Here is a 16,322-nt window from a genome sequence, read left to right as displayed (position 1 = left end):
GTCATGCACAATGCCTGGCTCATGGAAGTCTCTCAATAAATACCTAGTGTTTGAACATACTGGAGATATTCCATATGCTTTCGGATATCGTGGTTACCCCTAGAAAAAAGAAGGGGGTGGGGTGGAAAAAAGACAAAAACAATCACTGGTCAGAAGAGTCACACTGTGGTCTACCCAAATCCTCTTACAGCCTGTGACTTCTGCAGAGTCAGTAAAAAATCAGGTATAATTTTCTTGTCAGCAGAACAAAGATTGTTAAGTCATTTGTTACTAAAGAAAGACCTTTTTAGCTGACTATATAGCATTTCATAATCCTGAGCATTATAAACTTTTTTTTTTTTTTTTTTTTTTTTTTTTTAAGAACAACGTCTCGCTGTCACCCAGGCTGGAGTGCAGTGGCGCGATCTCTGCTCACTGCAACCTCCGCCTCCCAGGTTCAAGCGATACTCCTGCCTCAGCCTTCCGAGTAGCTGGGATTACAGGCGCCGCCACCACGCCGGGCTAATTTTTTGTATTTTTAGTAGAGACGTGTTTCACTGTGTTAGCCAGGATGGTCACTATCTCCTACCTCGTGATCCGCCCGCCTCGGCCTCCCGAAGTGCTGGGATTACAGGCGGGAGCCACCACGCCTGGCCTTTTTTTTTTTTTTTTTTTAAATTTGAGTTTGAAGGTTGGGGCAGAAAAAGATCAGGGTTTGCATTGCCCCGTCACATGCAATCTCCCATGTCAGAACATTAATCTGAAACATGGAAAAACTGTTTAAAATGTAGAACTCTCCAGATTGACACAGCTGAACCATTTTCAGGCAGACTCAGCCTGTAAAATTACCTTTGGCCTTAATCCAGTAATTAAAGGCACCCACAGGTCTGAGTCCTTATCTATGAAGGTTAAACCTTTCATTCCTAACAGCACAAATTAGTTTTATAGGACACAAACCTCTAGTTTGCTGAATAAACTTTGGATGTATTCAGATTATGAGGTTCTAAACTATAGAGTCCTTGAGGAGAAAGGTACCCCATTTCTTCTTCGAATAGACCATTTTGTGTCTTCTCCTGGACTTAGCACATTGTCCTCCTTAGGATCTGATAGCTAGTCTGTTTATTTATCTTTTTGTTGTCATACCTTTTATTCTTGCATTTCCCACTTTTGACTAGCATTTTGCCTTCTCTCTGTTTCTGGAAGCCTGTAATTTTCAACATTCCCCACTTCTCCTTTTCTTCAGTGGAAAAATTTCTTCAGTGTTGGGATGCTCTGGAAAGGTACTGTACTTTTTGGGGTATCCTTGCCTGCTGGGCTGCATAGCGTATGTCTCCTTTTTGAGACAAGGTCTCACTGTGTTGCCCAGGTTGGAGTGCAGTTGTGCAATCGTAGCTCACTGCAGCCTCCAACTCCTGGGCTCACAATCCTTCCACCTCAGCCTCTCAAATAGCTGGGACTACAGACTTGCACCGCCATAACCAGCTAATTTTTAAAAAGTATTTTTGTAGAGACAGGGTCTCACTATGTTGTCCAAACTTGAAGTCCTGACCTCAGTCCCCCAAAGTGCTAGGATTACAGCCCTGAGCCACTGCTCCTGCCTGCATTGTCTCAAATTTTGAGAGCCTAACTGTGTCACAGTCTTGCCTGGGAGCAGAAACTGTTTGAGGCAACAAGATGGAGCCTCTGGTTTCTTCACTAGGCAGACTATGCTCAAACTGGGTAGCATGAAAGGAAAGCAGCACAATTATAATTGAAATTGGGGGATTCTTTCCCCTATTGAGATCCAAATCATTTTCTTTTATTGTGCCTTTTTTTTTTTTTTCCTTTAGGACCACCAGAAAAAAAAGTAGTAGTGCACCTTCAGAAGCTGGATACAGCATATGATGACCTTGGCAATTCTGGCCATTTCACCATCATTTACAATCAAGGCTTTGAGATTGTGTTGAATGACTACAAGTGGTTTGCCTTTTTTAAGGTTAGTTTGTTGGAAGTTGGATTTATGTTTTCAATGATTTGATATCTGAAACCTCTTCTGATTAGTAGACCCTCAGAATTTTAATTTTACATTAAGAAGATAACCGGAATTGACACCACTCTTCCCAAGAGTAGTGGTTGGTATAATTTTTCCACTTTATTTAAAATTATGATTTTAGTAGGTTTTGGAAGTACCAGCTCTACATTTGAATATGTATAAATTACGTGTAAAATTTACATTTTGGTAAGTATGACTAAATTCTTAATTTATTTTCATTATTACTATCACTTTATTTCTAAATGTTGCCATAGTCATTTGGCTTTGTTCTGAATCTATAGGAAAGATATAGAGATTACACATTTTGTTTTCTTGCCGTTATTATGCTATCCTTCCTATCACTACCTATTGGCTATGAGAGATTGGCTTAAATGATTTGTTATCCTAAATATACTAAATATATTGAGTAATTTTTTCTTCTGAACTAAGAGAACCTAGGAATTACTCCCTTAGGCTAGTTAAAGTAAAAGGTAGCCAGGTCAATCTAGCTTGTTTCCTTCTCTCACTAGGAAAGAACTGCTGTTCATTCTCATAACACACTACTTCCAATTGCAAACATACTCAGGGTTAAAATAGTTTAGCACAAATTACAGCCCATTTCATTTGTTCTTCTCAAGCTGAAACTTTTCTTGTAAGCTAAATATTAAATGGTTCAAGTAAATTGGAAACATAAGCCTGAAACTAGGCGTTTCTTATTATACATAGAGTATAAATAGACAGACTTTTTCATGGCGAAAGGTTTACAGCCCTTAAAACATCTGGAAAGAAGTGGGAAAGTAGGGAATGACTGTTAAGTATGATAAAAGACAAAGCACCAACAAAGGCCTAGTTCTAAACTTGTTATAATTTCTCGTGGGAGTTGTGGTTTGTCACGAGATTATGGCGGTCCAAGCAAGTTTACCATATTTTTTAGAATAATAACTCCCAGAAATATTTTTAAAATAAGGACCTTTCTTTAATATGGAATAAAAAAAAAGATAAAAGGAAGTAGAGGAGAAGAGGTTGCCTCTCCTCAACTGGATTTGCCGGTATGATATGCAGCTGGTGGAAACCAATTTGTCCATGCTGGCTGTTGATGGCCAACAGTCCACTGAATTAGTGGAAACCCATGGTTAACCAGTTGTTAACTATTTTTAGTATCATTTCCAGATGCTATGCATTTTTTTGTAAAAAACATACTTAGTATCTATATAAATTTTAAAAATTGCAATGTATATGTGGTATATTTAACCTGAAAATAATCTGTAACTATAAGAGGTCTGCAAAGGCCTATTACAGTTGTATATATGTTGATGAGCCTAGGCCTTTGCAGACCTCTTACAGTTACTCTGTCACAGCCCTTCAAAAGTTATTTGACTTCAGATTAAGAATCAATTACCTGTGGAATTCATGTGCAAAGAAAGAGATATTCAAGGCAATTGTTATCATGTACCATAAACCTTGTCCATATTTTTCTGTCATTGTCTTTTCCTCTGTCTCTATCTCTTCTTGTTTGACACACAATAGACACTTAGTCAATTTATTACAAAAGGAATGAATGAAGTGGAATTCAGTTGGAAAATAGGTTAAATAAATTATTTAGGAGATGAGCAGATATAAATAGACAAGTACACAGTTTATTCTTTTGACTTAGGAAACTTCATTCTTAAATTCTGCAGAATTGGAAAAACTGGTGGGGAAACTTCTAAAATCATTATTTAATTACCAGAGATGTAATAGAAATAGACAAATGCAGTTTTCTTCTATTATATTTTTATCAATTTGTTCTTAGCTTAAATAGTAGTCCAAAGCTGGTAGGGACAGAGGGAATTAGCTGGTGACTGAATGAGGAATTGTATCACTTTACGTATTTCTTGTGAATCACGGTGTAAGCACATTTGGTGTTTTACCATAGCCTCAGAACATTAGTCACATTAGGTCAATAGAAAATCACTTTTTAAAGCCAAATAAAGTTATGTGTGTTCCTAACCTTAAGTTGGAAAGAGTTAACATATATGCTATTGGAGGTTAGAACCCTGCCTAATCCTATGGTTCTGGATGGCATTGGTCAAATCCTTATTCTTTCATTAGGAATAACAATAGGAAAAATACTCCTGCCCTACTGATTTCAGGATATGTATGTTTTAAAGTGCCCATTTGACAGAACCATTATCAAGGCTATGTTTTGTTTTTCTACAGAATAATCAACCACTCTGGTCAGTAGTTAGGTCTTATGACAAGGACTATAATTTCCTTAGGCAGAGTAGAATATAATAGGTACTTGTTTTTGAAACTTGATATAATCAGATAGTTCCAGATAAATGTAGTTTGCAAAGTAATAAAATACCATGTTATTTTAGTAAATCCAACTGTAAGAGTGATAGGAAGTAGAGTTTAAAAACTTAAGAAAGATATTAAGATGGAGTTGACTTTGAATAATAAAGTCATCCACTGTTGGTGGGTGACATTTATTAATACAGAAAATTTACAGATTTTACCACAAGCATCAGGGTATTTCCTGCAGCTGGGGAAACTGTGCTTGAAAGGACACGTAAATCAAGAAAAACACAAGCCCATTTAATAAGTAATGCATGTAAGAATTGTTCCTATGGAATTAGAAAGCATCTTTTACATTAAAATTTATTTTTGTAAAAGGAGAAAACATCAAAACTTGAGTAGTGTTTGCTATTCAATTTTAAGAGTCTTACATAAACAAAAACATACTCAACCTACTGCCATTACAGAAATATTTGACAAATTTTTGCCGTGCTTACCTGCCATCATTGTTGTTATCCTACAAATCAATTGGATTTTCATACCTCTCCACTGACTCATGGAACCCTACCACTTGTTTTGTTTTACCTTCTTTATACATGCTTCAGATATGCTTGAAGTAGATTGTTTCTTATTGTTCTTGCTGCTCGAGTTTGTTGAGTAGTTGGTACATGCAGAGTATTTGTATGTTATGATATATATAGGTTTTGTCCATGGTTCCTGGCTCATAATTCACTCCCAATACCCTTCTTACAGAAACCAGAATCTCTCTCTGTCTCTGATCTTCTCCTAGCCTCCTTTAATCTGCCCACTGCGGGACTCTAATCTGATTGCGGGTTCTAAAACCCTCATACCAGAGAATATTCTACCCCATACTATAGCAGAAGGAACACTGCACAGAGATACCAAGAAGAATCTGAACAGACAGGCCTTGTTGGGATTAGATCATGCCCTTTTAATCTAATTACATTTCAACATGGTTACCCATGCTTTAATCATGTGTATTCAATGAACACTCCATAAAAGCCCAAGAACAGATCTGAGGGAATTCTGGAGTGCTAAACACGTAGGGTCTGACAGGAAGGTGAAGAACTCATCATGCTAGAAGGGTGATCCCTCCCAACTCCACGGAGACAGAAGCTCCTGTGCCTGGGACCCTTCCAGACCTTGCCCTATGTATCTCTTCAAGTGTCTATGTATTTATGTCCTTTCAAATATCCTTTGTAATAAATCATAAATGTGTTTCCCTGAGTTTTGTATGTCACTCTGTCAAATTAATTGAACCCAAAGAAGGGGTTATGTGAACCCTAATTTGAAGCCAGTCTGTCAGAAGTTCTGGAGGCCTGGACTTGAGACTGGTGTCTGAAGTGGGCAGGCAGTCTTGGGGACTAAGCCCTCAACGTGTGAGGTCTGAAGCTGTCTCCTGGTGGGTAGCATTGGAGTTGAACTGGAGGGCACTGAGCTGGTGTCTGCTGCAGAATTGATTGCTTGCTTGCTGGTGGGAAGAACTTCCTACATATTTTAGGGTCACTGAAGTCTTTTGTATTGATTGTTGTTGCTGACTGAGAGAATAGGAAAAAGCACGTTGAGTAGTTTTTCCACACCACAGCATTCTTTTAGGCTCCTGCTTTTACCTTCTGCTTCCCTCAGCATCCTGCATCTCACCAGGAGAGACACAGCTTCTTCCTAGTTCTCGGCATTCCACTTCGGAATCAATCGTGATACCACTAGCTCCTATTGCTAGAAACTTGCTTTATTAAGTTCTCCTTATTCGGCGCTCATCTGAAAGAAACATTTTTTATGATTTGAGATTTCTAAGCCAATTTAAAACTTGGTTTTAACAGCTTGAGAAATTGGGGGTAGAGTAGGGATGGAGATATGTATATTTGCTTGTGACTTCAAGCTACATAAAAGTTTGGAAGGAATAAAACTTTGACATCTAAAGTTTTTGCATAGTTTGAGTTGAGCAGGAGGTTCTAGGTATGTTTTTAAAATATTTTTTTCAGCTGGGCACGGTGACTCATGCCTGTAATTCCAGCACTTTGGGAGGCTGAGGCGGGCGATCACCTAAGGTCAGGAGTTCGAGACCAGTCTGGCCAACATAAAGAAACCCCATCTCTACTAAAAATACAAAAATTAGCTGGGTGTGGTGACACACACCTGTAATCCCAGCTACTCAGGAGGTTGAGGTAGGAGAATTGCTTGAACCCAGGAGGCAGAGGTTGCGGTGAGCCAAGATCACACCATTGCACTCCAGCCTGGGTGACAGAGTGAGACTCCGGCTCAAAATAATAATTAAAAAAAAAAAAAAAAGAAAGATTTTTTCTTACTCAACATCCTCCAGGCATTTTATTATAGCACTTTATGTGAGTTACATATTACATTTAGGGCCCACTCAGGTGGGTATCTAAGCATTTGAAATAACCTTATGTAAACTAATGAGTAATTAGGCCTGTGGCAAGATGGAAACATTCTTAGAGGCCTTCAAATTCAAATTTCCTTTAAAACACTGGGCTGGCCAAAAAGACAATACTATCTACAGGCCAGTTTCTAAGATTATCAGATTTTAGTAGCATTTACCATTTCATTGTACTTGGCACACTTTAGCAAATTTGCACTTCTTAAAAGTACCTGCAGGTAACCTGTATAAAAACACGGTGCAGGCTGGCTTGTCTCATGCCTGTAATTCCAGCATGTTGGGTGGCTGAGAAGTTGGAGACTAGCCTGGCCAACGTGGTGAAACCTCATCTCCACTAAAAATACAAAAATTAGCCAGGCATAGCGGTGCACACCTGTAGACCCAGTTACTTAGGGTCTGAGGCAGTAGAATCGTTTGAACGCTGGAGACAGAGCTTGCAGTGAGCTGAGATTGTACCACTGCTCTCCATCCTGGGTGACAGCGTGAGACTCTGTTTCTAAACAAAACAAAACATACACACACACACAATGTAACAACACAAAACAGAATACTGTGAAAATGCTTAATTATGTCTGACTTTACATGGTGGGTGGATAATGTGATTATTTTTTCTTCTTTATGCTCTCATGTACTTTGTTCATTTTTAATGATGATTATGTGTAAAGCTCCTCTGTATAGCATCCTCTCCACCAAATTGCCCAGAAACAGGAAGTCCTATAAAACAAACTAAGCTCCAAAAATGACCTGTTGAATAGACCTTTTTTTTAAAATGGAGTCTAGGTCTGTTGCCCAGGCCCTCACTCCTTCCACCTCCTGGGTTTAAGAGATTCTCCTTCCTCAGCCTCCAGAGTAGATTGGATTACAGGTGCCCGCCATCATGCCCAGCTAATTTGTATAGAGATGGGGTTTCACCATGTTGACCAGGCTGGTCTTGAACTCCTGACCTCAAGTGATCCGCCCGCCTGGACCCTGCAAAGTGCTGGGATTACAGGTGTCAGCCACACCCCCCCCCTCCCCCCAGCCTGAATAGGCTTTCTAACCTTTTACTGTTTCTCATTTTACTTTTTCTGAGGCAGTAAAAGAAACTGACTGTAAAAGGGAGCAGTAGAGAAGGAACTCAGATTTTATTTTGAAGATTAAGCTACTCAAGGGCTGAGGAAACACATAGAGGGGAACTAGACTCGTTATGGCTGGAAATGTTATTTGGTGATAGTGAAGAAAATCTTAGTGCTTTCTAATTGAACTCTTGTTTGGAGCCCTCCAATCTTAATAGAACTATAGCTAAAAATTAGTGCACGCCTCTAGTCTCAGCTACTAAGGAGGCTGGGGCAGAAGAATTGCTTGAACCTGGGAGGCAGAGGTTGCAGTGATCTGACATTGTGCCACTGCATTTCCTGGGTGACAGAGTAAGACTCTGTCTCAAAAACAAAATTAAACAAACAGAAACAAGAACTCTATGTTGAGAAATCCATACTAGAGGATTTAATTCCTTACTTTGTATGCTAATGATTAATAAATTTCAAACTTATCACATAGCCAGAAATATCTCCTGTGTTTCTACAATAAAGAATTTGGGAATATTGTGCCATTTTTTCATTGAGACTTCTGGGTTCATTATTAAGATATAACAATTTTAGAAGACTTGTAGAGATAGATATACTTTTTAAAATATAGATTCAATGTATCAAGCTCAGCATTTTGTGGTTTTTTTTTTTTCTTAAGCAACTTTGGGTTTACTTGTAAGAGTATTTCAATGGAGGGAAAGTATCAGAAGTTTAGCACTGAGTGCATGCCTAACTATTTTATGTCTTCTTTCATGATGATGCTTAATCGCAACATAATGACTCAGTTTACCATTGTAAACTCTTCGTAGGATGTCACTGATTTTATCAGTCATTTGTTCATGCAGCTGGGAACTGTGGGGATATATGATTTGCCACATCTGAGGAACAAACTGGGTGAGCTCCATTGAAAAATTTCTAACTTTCTTATTAAAAGCAAGCTTCCCCACTTCCTGGTGGCTTATGCAAATTAATGCCTATTCATTCATCAGAGGGAGACTGGAGAGCTTATGGTTTTCTTATGAATTTCTTGCTTGAGCCTGCTTGTCTGCTATTTCTAACTTGTCTACACTGTTTTATGTGAGTAATTTTCTGCTTTATTATGTTCTGATTTCACATGTCAAATCAGCTCTCCCAAGAATGATACTTGTAACATAAGTAGTCATGAACTGAAAAGGGTAAAGACCCAGCTAAGAAAAAGGTTGACTCAAGTTCAGTTCACATTTGTAAAGTACTTATGCTGCCTTAGGTTGCTTATTCTTTTCTTGAAAAGAATCCCTCAAGAGAGAAACATGTGAGGCCACAGCAGCTTAGATCTGTCTTCCACAGAGTAGGTGGCTTTTACAGAGAAATTGACATACTCATCACTTATCTCTGAGAGACGTGACCCAGCTTTTTTAAAACTGGCTTTTATTAAGAATGTAGACTATTCACTGAGGAGAAGAGAATCTTATTCACTCTTTACATTCTCTTCACATTTTCAGAATAGATGTTTAATCATTGCTCACACTGGATCCATAAATGTCTAAAATTCTGATGAAAAATAAGTGATTAGTGAATAAAATCAATAGAGACTTGCCTTTCCTTGCATTTTAGCATAATATTCTTTCCCCTTTTCCTTCCTCTGTTACTTGGCTCTTAAATGCTGGAAGTGAGATATGAAAAAGGGAACTGGGGACAAGTATTGAAACCACCCTAGGTTTATCTTATATCAGCATTTTCCAAACATTGTAATGGACCAGCCAGGTAGGAATTGCTCATCAGTTGTTTCGCTTTATCTTGTTAAACTTCAGCAATGTTCCATACAGCCACTAATAAAGATCAAAGTGAGCATTAGAGTTGAAATTAATAAGCTGTTTCTTCTCAGTTCTTTCCGGTAGTTGAATAAATATAGAATGTATTAGTTTTCTTTGTTTCACAACTTCTCAGAATCTGTAATATATTGTATGGTAGTCGCTTAGGAGGAAGATACAATAGGAAACTTTTCCCAGATAGGTTCACCATTTTTTTTTTCCACAAAAAAAAAAAAAAAAAAAAAAAAGCTGTTCTCAAAATGCAGTTTACAAAATTTTATCCTTAACTCTTCACTCTTTTTCCTAGTTAGGGAGACAGCTCCACCAGTAGAAAAGATAAACCCTGATAATTTATTGTGTAAATGGGAGAGTCTAGTACCTAGTCATATGCATTCAGGCAGCACTGAGCCTAAATTAAAGTTTGTAAGGTATACATGTCAATGTATCTAAGTTACTATATTTAGCCCGTTTCTTAAGTATATTTCAAAAACATATTCGTTTTTTTCAGTGGCAGTTACCTTCAAATGCATGTGCTTCTAAATCATGTTGGTTGCATGTGTAATACAAGTCGCTTAAGCATTTAGCTTCAGAATGGCATCTTTCTCGTGAATGTCTTAATATTTACAAAAAAATACCAGGATCTCAAATATTAGTGCTGGTATTTTTTTTTCTTAAAGAAATTGATATGATTAAATATTATTAAGAGACAATATGATCCTTGTTGGCTTATAACCCTAGTTTTTATTGTCTTGTAGTTATTAAATAGAGCATCTGTTGAGGGACTCTTTTAAAACCACAGCCATGAACAGACGTTGGGGCTAAGAGACACAGCAACTTGCGACAGTGTGGACCTACCTGTAGCAGCTAGCAAAGGCCTCTAGCAGCTACAGTCCCTTCTGGAGTCTTTATTTGCATGTAAAATGCAAAGGAGTCCTGATGACCTACCTCCAAGGCAGCTGCCCTCCTGAACATTCTCTTGGAAAACAGTAAACATCATTTCAGAATGTGAACAACCAGAGACTACACAGGAGAAAGGACAAAAAAAAAAAAAAAAAAAAATTCCGGAAGATGCAAAATCTTGGATGGCTTCACCGTTCAGCTTTTTAATAAAAGGAACAATATACAACACATTGTTCTTTTTCTCTTTTGAAATCCCTTCTGTTACAGTGATTTTTTTCTAAGATTGTCAGGATTTGAAATGTATGTTTTGTTTTATTCACAGCGTAAATTTTATTCACAGTTTAACTGTCTCTGCCTAGGTGTCTTTCCTTTCTCTAATTACCCTGAGGAACCCAAGAGCCTATTTTCAGGAGAAAATAAGGCCTTTGGATCTCTTGAGATTCACAGATATAAGTTATTGAAGGGAAGATGGTCCTATGGAGGACATATTTAAAGAAGGGAAAAAAGAGGCTTTCTCAGATATGTCAGACTGCTAGAGTATACTTCTACAGATTATAGACCTCCAGTACCTCTGGCCAGAAAGATGGTATTGTAAACACCTTTTTTTTTTCTTTTCTTTTCTTTTTTCATTAGGTACAAGCTTTGTGCTAAGAAGTTGACATACTATAAGCTATAACAATTCTGTAAAGTAGATATTACTAATTCCATTTTATAGATAGAGAAAATTAATCTCTTATAGTGCTAAGCTCACAGAGTTTCTAACTGTAAAATGCTAGAGCGTGTCTTTCACGTCTAAAGACTTCCTTGGGGCTAAATAGTGAAAAAAGCCATTTCACAAATAAGTTAATGGTATTTAGAGGCATATTTGAATCTCCTGGTAAATTACAGTCTGTGAGCATCATGAATATTAGTTTAATGTTGCAGGGGCCCATGTTTAAGAGAAGAATTGCCTTGAAGCTTAGGTTTCCTTAGCTATTAGGCTACTGACTTTCTTGCCTAAACCAGGGTTTTTTCATTGAAGACCAAAACTTATCTTCTCCTTCCCTTTGTAGTTTTGTAAATTAGTGGAAGAGCTTTGTAAACTTCAAATTAAGTACAAACTAAGTGTCCTAGTCAAATTTACTCAGCTTAATTACACTATTGTTCACACTGATTACTATCTTCTAGCTCTTTCCTGCCAAATAATGGACTTGTTTCCTGCTTGTTGGTTTAGATCTGACTTCTTTCAGCTTTGGTAAGCCTGAAATTATAGGGTTACATTTAATTCATATTGTCTGGGTGGACTTTCCTCTTGCATTTCTGCTTGAATAGAATAATTTTTCTCTAGAGAGTAGTTTGTCATCCTTACTGTGTTGATTCAGATGACTCTTTGTACCATCTGAGAGGTATACTTTTCTGCTATTCTGAGAAGAAATGTTTCATAAAGATGAATTAAGAGTACAGTGGACTGCTTCCACCTGGAAACTTTTATCCATCTCACCTCTGGACCTGATAAATTCTTTATCACTCAGGACCTTGATGCCACCTCTCTCTCAAACTCTCCCCAGCTCTCTCCATTACCGTGAGAAACATCAGAACTTTGGTTCCCACTGCATATTGCAGGTACCTCTGCTTTCATGCTCTGCTGTAATGGAGTGATTTGGTAGCATATTTTCATCTCTTTCTAGATTGAAAATCTGTATTTCTCCCTATATATCTTCAATACCTAATGCACATAGAACTTTTTAGTTACTTGGAAAATGCACTACAGTTCTCTTTTCTTTTTGCAGACTATTCACAAGTAATACCAACTTACAAAGAATTTTGTAGGGTTCTAGAAACACACATCAGGAATGGTGCTATATACTTCTTTTTTGATTCCCTGCTCTAAAGAATATTATCAGGTTACCTTCCTGCAGAGTTTTAAAACTCTGCATATTTCATATTTCAAGCTGACTTTCAGGATGTAAATATAACCAAAGCAACTGATATGCAAAAAATATATTCAATGACGTTCCTAGATTTTCTTCTAGGGTGTTTTATTGTTTTGGGTTTTACATTTAAGTCTTTAATCCATCTTGAGTTAATTTTTATATAAGGTGTAAGGAATGGGTCCAGTTTAAATTTTCTGTATATGGCTACCCAGTTCTCCCAGCACCGTTTATTAAATAGGGAATCCTTTCCCCATTGTTTGTTTTTGTAAGGTTTGTCAAAGATCAGATGGTTGTAAATGTGTGGTCTTATTTCTGAAATCTCCATTCTGTTCCATTGGTCTATGGGGTCTGTTTTTGTACCAGTACCATGCTGTTTTGGTTACTGTAGCCTTGTAGTATAGTTTGAAGTCAGATAGCGTGATGCCTCCAGCTTTGTTCTTTCTGCTTAGGATTGTCTTGGCTATACGTGCTCTTCTTTGGTTCTATATGAATTTTTAAATAGTTTTTTCTAATTCTGTGAAGAATGTTAATGGTAGTTTAATGGGAATAGCGTTGAATCTGTGAATTACTTTGGGCAGTATCGCCATTTCCACGATATTGATTCTTCCTATCCATGAGCATGTAATGTTTTTTCCCTTTGTTTGTGTCCTCTCCCATTTCCTTGAGTAGTGGTTTGTAGTTCTCCTAGAAGAGATCCTTCACTTCCCTTGTTACCTGTATTCCTAGGTATTTTATTCTCTCTGTAGCAATTGTGAATGGGAGTTCATTCATGATTTGGCTGTCTGCTTGCCTTTTGTTGGTGTATAGGGATCCTGGTTACTTCTGCACATTGATTTTGTATCCTGAGACTTTACTGAAGTTGCTTATCAGCCTAAGAAGCTTTTGGGCTGAGATGATGGACTTTTCTAGATATAGGATCATGTTATCTTCAAACAAAGACAATTTCACTTCCTCTCTTCCTATTTGAATAACCTTTATTTCTTTCTCTTGCCTGATTGCCCTGGCCAGAACTCCCAATGCTATATTGAATAAGAATGGTGAGAAAGGGCATCCTTGTCTTGTGCCAGTTTTCACAGGGAATGCTTCCAGCTTTTTCCCATTCAGTATGATATTATCTGTGGGTTTCTCATAAAAAGCTCCTATTATTTTGAGATATGTTCCTTCAATACCTAGTTTATTGAGAGTTTTTAATATGAAGGGATGTTGAATTGTATCTAAGGCCTTTCCTGTATTGAGATAATCATGTGGTTTTTGTCTTTAGTTCTGTTTATGTGATGAATGACTTTTATTGATTTGCATATGTTTAACCAGCTTTGCATCCTGGGGATGAAGCCAACTTGATTGTGGTAGATAAGCTTTTGGATGTTCTGCTGGATTTGGTTTGTCAGTATTTTATTGAGATTTTTTTGCATCGAAGTTCATCAGGGATATTGGACTGAAGTTTTCTTTTGGTTGTATCTCTGCCAGGTTTTGGTATCAGGATGATGCTGGCCTCATAAAATGAGTTAGGCAGGAGTCCCTCCTTTTCAATTGTTTGGAATAGTTTCAGAAGGGTATCAGCTCCTCTTTGTACCTCTGGTAGAATTCAGCTGTAAATCCATCTGGTCCTGGGCTTTTTTTCATTGGTAGGCTATTTATTACTGCCTCATTTTCAGAACTTGTTATTGGTCTATTTAGGGATCCAGCTTCTTCCTGATTCAGTCTTGGGAGTGTGTATGAGTTCAGGAATTTATCCATTTCTTTTAGATTTTCTAGTTTATTTGCAAAGAGGTGTTTGTAGTATTCTCTGGTGGTTGTTTGTACTTCTGTGAGGTCAGGGAGGTATCCTCTTTATCATTTTTTATTGTGTCTGTTTGATTCTTCTCTTTATTTTTGACAAAGCTGACAAAAAGAAGCAGTAGGGAAAAAGAACTCTATATTCAGTTAATGGTATGGTATATCTGGCTAGCCATATGCAGAAAATTGAAACTGTTCCTGTTTCTTAATCCATATACAAAAGTCAACTTAAGATGGATTAAAGACTTAAATGTAAAACCCAAAATTATAAAAACACCATAATACAGTATAGGCAATATCATTCTGGACATAGGAATGGGCAAAGATTTTATGAGAAAGACACCAAAAGCAATTGCAACAAAAGCAAAAATTGGCAAATGAGATCTAAATAAACTAAAGAGCTTCTGCACAGCAAAAGAAACTACCGTCAGAGTGAATACACAACCTACAGAATGAGAGAAAATTTTTTCAATCTATCCATATAACAAAGGTCTAATATCCAGAAGCTACAAGGAACTTAGACAAATTTACAAGAAAAAAGGAATCCCATTAAAAAGTGTGCAAAGAACGTGAACAGACACTTCCCAGAAGATGTTCATGCGGCCAATACACATGAAGAAAAGCTCAACATCACTGACCATTAGAGAAATGCATATCAAAATCACAATGAGATACCATCTCATGTCACAATGGTGATTATTAAAAAGTCAAGAAACAACATGCTGGCGAGGTTGCAGAGAAATAGGAATGCTTTTACACTGTTGGTGGGAATGTAAATTAATTCAACCATTGTGGAAGATGGTGTGGTGATTCCTCAAAGATCATTACTGTGTATAGACCCAAAGGAATATAAGTCATTCTGTTATAAACATATATGCGCACATATGTTTATTACAGCGCTATTCACAATAGCAAAGACATGGAATCAACCTAAATGCTCATTAGTGATAGACTGGAAAAAGAGAATGTGGAACATAAACACCATGGAATACTCTTCAGCCATAAAAAGGAATGAGATCATGTCCTCTTCAGGGACGTGGATGGAGCTGCAAGCTATTATCCTCAGCAAACTAATTCAGGAACAGAAAACCAACCACCACATGTTCTCACTTATAAGTGGGAGCTGAACAATGAGAACACATGGGCACAGGGAGGGGAGTAACACACACTGGGGCCAGTCAGGGGATTGGGGGGCAAGCTGAAGGAGAGCATTAGGAAAAATAGGTAATGCATTCTGGGCTTAACCCATTTATGCCTAGTGTTCCGTTTCTGGGATGCTAAGCATGTGGAAGTTGTTTATATCCTGTTCAAGGTCATCACCAAGGTCTGATTTTCACATTCAACAAATTAGCAACCTCTGGCATAAATGGGTTAATACCTAGGTGATGAGTTGATAGGTGCAGGAAACCACCATGGCACATGTTTACCTATGTAAGAAACCTGCACATCCTACACATGTACCCTGGAACTTAAAACATTTAAAATATACATGTATATATATTTAATATGGAATTTTAAAAATTACTAATGAGTTCTTTTATCTGAGTAATTTTGCATCAACATGCTTTTATTATGGAAGAGAAGATTCAATGAGTACAAAACTGCAGATATATGTGTCAGAAGATCCCTCAATATAATAAGGCTTAGCATTCTGTGTCATAATTGCCTGTTTGTATTCCTCTCTGGTCTTTGAACTTCATTAGGGAAAGGATCAACTCCGTCTTACTAACCATTTGATTCCCTATGTGTTACACTATATATGACAAATAATAAGCCTTCAATAAATATTTGTAAAATAAAGAATATTGTATAATATATCATGTGGTATTATTTTATTGATGTGTTCTTTGAAGTGTTGTTACCTTTGTGACCTTAGAGGCTATGGTGGACGCTCAGGCCATTTATGTTGGATGATTTAGTGGAAAAGAGATTAGACTTTTATATTTTATTCGTTTATTTATTTATGTTTTAATCTTGTGTGAGCCTATAGAGGCCAAGATAGGGCTCAGAGTTAAAAACAGTAGTGTTCTAACTTTCAGAACTACTAAAAACGAATTAGCTATCAAGGGAAATCCTGAGTGTTTTGATTGCAGTGGTTCCTCAAAGCCTGGAGGACCGAAGCTTTGAAATGCTGCCCGGTGTGCCTCACCTCTGTTGAGTATAGTGAGGAACATGAGCTAAGGAGTGGATTAGATG

At 37.4% G+C, this 16,322-nt stretch overlaps 1 protein-coding gene across 2 annotated transcripts in view; it reads left to right on the top strand.

Annotated features, from left to right (window-relative positions):
* CTSC (cathepsin C) overlaps positions 1 to 16,322 on the top strand; it is a 40,815-nt gene that overhangs the window by 903 nt on the left and 23,590 nt on the right. The window contains exons 2-4 of one of the 2 annotated variants that reach the window (XM_023209220.2): positions 1,809 to 1,954; positions 8,557 to 8,641; positions 10,293 to 10,665. In XM_023209220.2, the coding sequence (XP_023064988.1) occupies positions 1,809 to 1,954; positions 8,557 to 8,641; positions 10,293 to 10,303 (242 nt within the window). In that variant the 3' untranslated portion in view covers positions 10,304 to 10,665. Of the gene's footprint in view, positions 1 to 1,808; positions 1,955 to 8,556; positions 8,642 to 10,292; positions 10,666 to 16,322 lie in introns of those variants that run through there. The other variant, XM_023209219.1, reaches the window with a different exon arrangement.

This window comes from Piliocolobus tephrosceles, chromosome 13 (genome assembly GCF_002776525.5).
Source record: "Piliocolobus tephrosceles isolate RC106 chromosome 13, ASM277652v3, whole genome shotgun sequence".
Taxonomy (NCBI): domain Eukaryota; kingdom Metazoa; phylum Chordata; class Mammalia; order Primates; family Cercopithecidae; genus Piliocolobus; species Piliocolobus tephrosceles.
The sequence above is the reverse complement of the archived record's forward strand: the minus strand, read 5'-3'. Positions and strand labels throughout refer to the sequence as shown.